This window comes from Bison bison, unplaced genomic scaffold, assembly GCF_000754665.1.
Source record: "Bison bison bison isolate TAMUID 2011002044 unplaced genomic scaffold, Bison_UMD1.0 scf7180017864115, whole genome shotgun sequence".
Lineage (NCBI taxonomy): Eukaryota > Metazoa > Chordata > Mammalia > Artiodactyla > Bovidae > Bison > Bison bison.
The window spans coordinates 595,660-602,975 of NW_011494687.1; the positions used below are offsets into that span (position 1 = coordinate 595,660).

Below are 7,316 nucleotides of genomic sequence, written 5' to 3' on the forward strand. Positions count from 1 at the left end.
ACAGGGGGGAGGCGGCAATATTGTTTCAAGTTGGACAAATTGACAAGAGCGGGAGATACACTGCGTTCCATCCCGACCTCGGGTCGCGGTGCTGGGCCCTGTTTCCCTCCTCGGCCCCCGAGAACTGGGTGCCGTTTTCTGCAGGGTTCCCAGGCCCCCGCTCCAGGGCCGGGCTGACCCGACTCGCTAGCGCTTCATGGAGAACTTCCAAAAAGTGGAAAAGATCGGAGAGGGCACGTACGGAGTTGTGTACAAAGCCAAAAACAAGTTGACGGGAGAAGTGGTGGCGCTTAAAAAAATCCGCCTGGACACGTGAGTGGCCTCTGTACCCGGGACTCCTAACTCGGGAGCTCCTTGAGTGCCCCCCACCCCCACCGCAACAGGCGGGTAGCCTTCCAGGGACCGGAAGGTAGCAGGGAGGGAAGTCTTTTGAAGTGGAGAGGTGGGTTGAAGGACGAGTAGAAGGTTTCCCGGTGGAGACTATAGGGTAGTGTCGAATCCATGGGAAATTTCCTCCCCCAAAGCGGTTAATGTCCCCAAATGTACAGTCAGAAAGAGTCAGGAAGAGGAAGGAGCCTTTTGAGATGGGATCCAGGACTCCCCGACGAGGAGATGGGTTTTGTGATAAGCGGTAAAGAGCACCCTTATAAATGACTAGACGAGCCCTCAGTACTCCAACCCCACCCGCATCTTAGAATTCTCTCTTTCAAAAGAATGGCAGTTGAACCTCACTGGCACCTCTAGAGAGGCTGGGTGCTGTTACTCCCCCCCGACATACATACACTTTTCCCCCTTTTAACTTCACCTTCACCAAGAGGCTTTGCTAACCTAACCCTGGGCAAAGAAGAAATGATGATCTTAAAGTGTCTAAAAAGCCACTCCTGTCCATCCATGAATTAACCCCTGAAGCACCCTTTCTCTCACTTTCGTAGGGGATGCTGGGATGGTGGGGGCTGGGGGTGGTGTGGGGGGAATGACTGTACTGCTGAGGGAAGAGGAATATTTGTAACCACATTCCCATCTCTGCTTTCCCAACTTCTCCAAGTGAGACAGAGGGTGTACCCAGTACTGCCATACGAGAGATCTCTCTGCTTAAGGAGCTTAATCACCCTAATATTGTCAAGTAAGTATGTATCTGGGAGGTGGGAGGTGCTCTGACAGTAAAGGAGGATGTCTTCTGTTTGTATTATCTGGGCCTTTCTCTCCCTCACGTGTATTCCTGGACCTCCCCCTTCCCTAGGCTGCTGGATGTCATTCACACAGAAAACAAACTCTACCTGGTTTTTGAGTTTCTGCACCAGGATCTCAAGAAATTCATGGATGCCTCTGCGCTCACTGGCATTCCTCTTCCGCTCATAAAGGTACTCCTTCTCATCAACTCCTCCCCAACATGGGCGTGTCTTAGGGGGACTGAAGGCAGACAGTCTGGACTGAGTGTTGATTTGTGATCTTGGCTTCCTTCCCAGCCTTCACCCCCCGACACACACACACATACACACCTTTTCTTGTGGCTCTTTCACTGCTCATTATGCTTTAACCCTAGGGCTGGGCAGGGGAATCAAAGACGTTGAAACTCTAGTGAGTCAACTTAGCAGCTCAGGTGGAAGGTTCTTGAGATGAAACTCAGATAAATGGGACTGGGGGGTACTTGGTAGACGCCTCCAGAAAGCCCTTCCACCTGTTTGGTGGGAGCAATAGCTAGTGAGTCTCTGTTGTCCGTTTTTCTGGGTTCCTTACTTCAGAAGCTACTTTCCATCAACCAGCAAACATCCAACACATATTTATTGAACACCTTCAATGTGCTGGTCTCACGATATGGAACATAAATGCAAAACTGAATGAGACCTGATTTTATCCTCAATGGACTGACAATCCAATTGGAGAAATAGCTTGAAAACATATAATTACAATTTAACTAGTAAAGGCTTTAGTAGAACTTTGGAGTTACAGAGGAGACCCTAATCTGCTCATGGTGGTGGAAAAACACAGTCTTTTCTCTCCCCTTGTCAGAGCTACTTGTTCCAGCTGCTCCAGGGCCTAGCTTTCTGCCACTCTCATCGAGTCCTGCACCGAGACCTTAAACCTCAGAACCTGCTTATCAACGCAGATGGGTCCATCAAGCTAGCAGACTTTGGACTAGCCAGAGCTTTTGGGGTCCCTGTTCGTACTTATACCCACGAGGTGAGTCCTCCTCTGCATGTCTTCTCTGAACTTCCTGGGAGGTGTTAACAAGGACATTCACAGAGTTTTTAGTAACGATCTGGCCAGCAGTTTCTCACTACATGGAAAGTATTTCTGACACCCCGAGAGGTCTTAGAGTATGCATAGAGTTCATATATTGATAGATACCGAGCCAGGAGACAGGTGGAAGGCATGAAATTTAAAATTATGACCATTTGCCTCAAGTTTTCCAAGAGGTTGCAAATTGGGGGTTCAGAATATATGTTCCCCAGAACCATGGATTAGGCTAACTCTGGGCTAAGAAGTTGTACCCAGTTATTTTACTTAGGGGCAATGAGAGGGAAGGGAAGGATGTAGGGATAGAAGCTGCTTGTTAAGAATTGAGTTAGCAGAATAGTGTTTAGGAACTGACATGTGGGTATCTTCATGTCCTGTACTCTTGTCCTTAGGTGGTGACTCTGTGGTACCGAGCACCGGAAATCCTTCTGGGCTGCAAATACTACTCCACAGCAGTGGACATATGGAGCCTCGGTTGCATCTTTGCTGAGATGGTATGGAGGCATGCCCATGGTCTACCCAGCCCACTCCTTCCCACACTCAAGAACAACAGAACTGTTTCTTGGCCCAGACCCATGGTCCTTCTCTTATCACAGGGTTTTTCCTCTAGAGTAGCACAAAGAGGGTGGTGGAGAAAGGAGAGGGCTGTCATCGCTGATGTCAACCACAATGTTAGGATAGCCTCAAACAGCTTAGCATCCAGTATACAAATCTTATCTCAAACTGAGCTAAATCATTTCTGCAACTGCGCTAGCTTTAGCCTACATATATTTGGGAAAATAAGTTCCATTTAGCATCTCCTTCATTTGCCTATAGACCTTATTTTAGGGCATCAGGAAGTGGTGAGGCCAGCTGTATTCACCTTATCCACACCTTTTATTTAAACTTCAGACATGTCCCCCCCTCAACCTCTGGCTTTTCAGATTGAAGGATCCCTGAGGCCCAGCCTTATAAGGGAGCTCTCATTCCCTTTAATACAACAGTGGAGTGAGCTGAGTTTTCGAATCAAATCAGCAGTATGTTTTATGGTCCCTTATCTGGGTTGTAACTGGGGGCATGGAGACCATTAGCCCATATATATAACATGCATTTATCCCCCAGTGCAATACTTTACAATTGCCCATATACGTCTCTCAATTCATCAAAAAATATTTGTTAAGCACCTAGTGTGTACCCAGCACCATGCTAGGTGCTGTGGGGAACACAGAAGAAATGGAAGACACAGTCTCTGCCCGCTGTGCTCCTATCTAGAAGTGGCTGCATCACAAGGAGGGGGGATGACCGCAGTGTCTACCCCATACCCCGTGAGTGGCTTGACATCCCTTTGCTACATGTCAGTGGCACCCCAGACATTCACCCCCTCCCAGCCCCACCCAGCCTTGGGGATCTGCAAAGCCATGGTTGGGGGAAGGAAGGAGGGAGCGAGGAGGCAGATGAAGGGACTTCATTGTCTCAGGCTCTGTGTGACTGACCCCATGAAAGACCCTGGGGAGGGAGTCAGGGGGCCCTACTGACCTTCCACTGCCTGTGGGAACCTCCATTATCCTTTGGGCAGTTCTGATTGACGTCAATGTCAGTCTTGGCCTTTCCTCTTTCCCCATTTTCAGGTGACCCGCCGGGCCCTATTCCCCGGAGATTCTGAGATCGACCAACTCTTCCGGATCTTTCGGACTCTGGGAACCCCAGATGAGGTGGTTTGGCCAGGAGTTACTTCTATGCCTGATTATAAGCCAAGTTTCCCCAAGTGGGCCAGGCAGGATTTTAGCAAAGTGGTGCCTCCCCTGGATGAAGATGGACGGAGCTTGTTATCGGTGAGACTAGGGAGTGGGCATCCATTTCCTCTTGTTCCCTCCCCCTGGGCAGAGTTTTTCTAGCATGAAGGAAGAATGAGGCCCTGGACTCCTGGTCTCAGCATTTCCCTTGTCTCTGCTTCCCTCTTGTTAGATATAGGGAGGAGGAAATGGGAACTCGGGGTGAAAGAATTCTGTTTCCCAGTTTCTCAATACCTGCTGCCCATTTAGTCCATTACCACATTACTGAAGTCAGCATGCATCTCTCCCTCCAGCAAATGCTGCACTACGACCCTAACAAGCGGATTTCAGCCAAGGCAGCTCTGGCTCACCCTTTCTTCCAAGATGTGACCAAGCCAGTACCTCACCTTCGACTCTGATCGCCTTCTCAAGCCCCTACCCCCAGTATCACCCTCTTCTCCAGTGTGAGTGTGATCTGGCTCAGCCCGGGCGCTTAGCTCACTGATCTTGTCTGGTTGCCTTAGCACTCAGCTGCCCCTCTTAGCCAATCCACTCTGGAGTGATGGGGTGGAGGGAAGAAATAGGCGGAATTGAAAGGACGCTTCAGTATTAGATGCACTTAAGTCAGCCTCCACTACCCTCTCTCCCTCCTCTTAGTCGTTGCTTAAGAGGGCTGGTATTTTTTTAAAAAGACAAAAAAAAAAAGACTTTCTCCTCCGTCCACATAAGTTTGCCATCCCAGTCTCTGAAAGCCCCACTATTAATTATTTTCTGTATCTGGGATGATAAAGACCCCAAGCCTCCAGAGCCACTGTGTAAGGCCAACTTATAGCAGTGGGAGCTAAGTTGGAACTTTAAAAACCACACAAAACAAAAACATTATGGAGGGGCCTGTTTCAAAGAATTAGGTTTAAAAAAATAGATCCAACCGGTTTATACCCTAGTTTTAGTGTTTCATCTCACCTAACTCTGGGAGACTCAAGACTCCCAGCCTCTGTGGTCCCAGAGGGGCTGCAGTAGAAATGATGGCTCCTAGGCTTCTTGCCTGTCCCTCCTATGGGCAAGATGTGTCTAGGAGGCTCTGGGACAGGGACTGTGCTTCACCTTGGCCTTATTAGGCAAGTGAAAGATGTCTGAATTTTTCTCTTAAGATTCTTAAGGTGCTAGGTCCCATTTTCCTCTGAAGGCCACCCCGTAAAAGTTAAGGTTGAGACATCATTTTGAGAATTCTGACACTTAGGGCTGTGACTGAGTGGGGACATTGGGGGAAAAATATTTCTTTAAAAGAAGGATGAACAATTATATTTATATTTCAGTTTATAGTAGTTTTTTAAGTGGGAATGGGTGGGGATTTGTTGCCATGTGCACCTTGGGGTCTGTAATGCAAATATGTTTTTGTTTTTTTTTTAAAGCTTTTTTTCTTTTTATGATTGTGTCTCTCTTCTCCCACCTTTTGTCCTTGAGTGTTCTTGCTGTTAATATTATTTGTAATTTAGTTTGTAACTGATTAAAAAAAGTTCCTAGTTTTACAGTTCATCTCTTTCCCCTTTTGTGTATTTATTGAAAGAATGGTGTGAGAGAGAATATGGATGTGTGTATGTGATAATAGATTTCAGACCCCTCTTAATATGTCTGAGCACGGCTACCCACCTCACTCCATTTCGACCTCTGTGAAGCAATGTGATAGTGTGCGGGTGGGCGAAGCGGGAATTATTGCCCCCATTTTACGGCTGGGGAAAGTGAAGCTTATGTATTTCCTGCTTCATTTTCCCCTAAACCTGCGCGTCTTACCACCCTACCCCCCACCTATATATCACACATACATACATACAAGGCTCCAGTTCGAGATTTGCAGTGTTTGTTAGGGCTCAGGAGCAGCACTACGTTGGAAGTGAGCTCCAAGGGAATTCGCATTGACGCTGCGTTTCCCAATAAGTTTGCCTTTTGTTCTTTTCTTTTTGCATATTACAAACAGCAGAGTTTTTCAAATATATTTATTCACATTTACATATGATTCTGAATGTATCAACCGTCTGTACGAAAATTATTGTAAAGGGGCTAATTTTTTTTTTTTGCTAAGTCACTTCAGTCGTGTCCGACTCTGTGTGACCCCATAGACGGCAGCCCACCAGGCTCCCCTGTCCCTGGGATTCTCCAGGCAAGAACACTGGAGTAGGTTGCCATTTCCTTCTCCAATGCATGAAAGTGAAAAGTGAAAAGGAAGTCGTTCAGTCGTGTCCGACTCTTCGCGACCCCATGGACTGCAGCCCACTAGGCTCCTCCGTCCGTGGGATTTTCCAGGCAAGAGTACTAGAGTGGGGTGCCATCGCCTTCTCCGGTTAAAGCCTCCCCAAACTACCAGTTCTTGGACCTGCCACTGTCTCAGCTCACCACAAAACATCTCAGACTGCCCGAGGGCCACCCCCGAAATTCCTGTGCTCTGAGGCCCCAACTAAAAGGAGGAAGCACCGACGTGAAGGCTGCTTAAATTCCCAGGCTCCGGGTCCTTAGGAGAGGTATTTCCCTTCACGCCCGCGAATTTGTCATCCAAGGCGGGGCGCTGGAGGTAGCCCCCGCCAAACCCCGGGGGAGGGGCGAAGGTCAGTAGCGGCGTTCCTAAGGCCTCTTTCAACCCCGCCTTGCCTGCCATTCAAGTCCCGACTTTTCTCAGTACTGGTTGAAGTTTCACTTTGGCCCGCCTCCATCTCTCACCTGATTAGATGTTTATAAGTTAAAAGGCGGGGTCATGAGGGCATCGAGATTTTATTGGTTAAAGTATACGCCTATCAATGGGGTGCCGCCCCCTACCTTGAGGAGTTCGCCCTTTAGTGGCTCCTCACCTCGTCCATCTTCAAGGTTTCCCTCACTGTATTGGTCTGGAGTCTCGCCTATCCAGTCCTTTTCTCGTACTCGTTGGTGACAGCGCCGAAAGAGTCCCGCCTTTCTCCTGAGGATTGGCGGATTAGCACGCAGAGAGCCCACCCTTGATGGTAGGCGGGTAGTCGTGCAATTGGCTGGGGCCCCGCCCCAGGGCGAGGAGGAGGAGGAGGAGGGGCAAGAGGGTTTGGTTGAGCTGCAGCTGTTTGTCTGTTCGACACAGGCTTGGGCCCGACGGGGGAGACGGAGCCCCAGGTACCGGGCTGATGGAGCCCGCAAGGGCAGGGGCGGAGGCACCCCGGAAAGGAAAGCGGCCTGGTCTGAGGGCAGAGGAGGGTCTAGGCCTCTGCGAGGGGTTAGAATGGCCCACTGGAGAGGGGAGAAGGGGACCAGGCCCCGGCAGGCCTAATGGGGGCGCTGAGGAGGGGGCCGGGCGGGCTGGGAGCCCGA

General features: G+C 49.4%; 2 protein-coding genes across 4 annotated transcripts in view; both read left to right on the plus strand.

Annotated features, from left to right (window-relative positions):
• Positions 1-5,525, plus strand: CDK2 (cyclin-dependent kinase 2). Of its 2 annotated transcripts, XM_010839193.1 has the most exons (8): positions 1-312; positions 1,046-1,123; positions 1,241-1,361; positions 2,011-2,181; positions 2,631-2,732; positions 3,399-3,542; positions 3,846-4,049; positions 4,304-5,525. In XM_010839193.1, exons 1-8 carry the CDS (start codon positions 197-199, stop codon positions 4,406-4,408), a joined length of 1,041 nt encoding a protein of 346 aa, XP_010837495.1. In that variant the 5' UTR covers positions 1-196; the 3' UTR covers positions 4,409-5,525. The 2 variants fall into 2 exon arrangements, with proteins under 2 accessions (XP_010837495.1, XP_010837496.1); XM_010839194.1 differs by lacking the exon at positions 3,399-3,542.
• Positions 5,526-7,021: 1,496 nt separating this feature from the next.
• RAB5B (RAB5B, member RAS oncogene family) overlaps positions 7,022-7,316 on the plus strand; it is a 15,693-nt gene continuing 15,398 nt past the window's right edge. Inside the window, exon 1 of one of the 2 annotated variants that reach the window (XM_010839201.1) lies at positions 7,022-7,121. The gene's annotated coding sequence lies outside the window, so the exon portion shown is untranslated. The remainder of the gene's footprint in view (positions 7,122-7,316) is intronic. The other variant, XM_010839200.1, reaches the window with a different exon arrangement.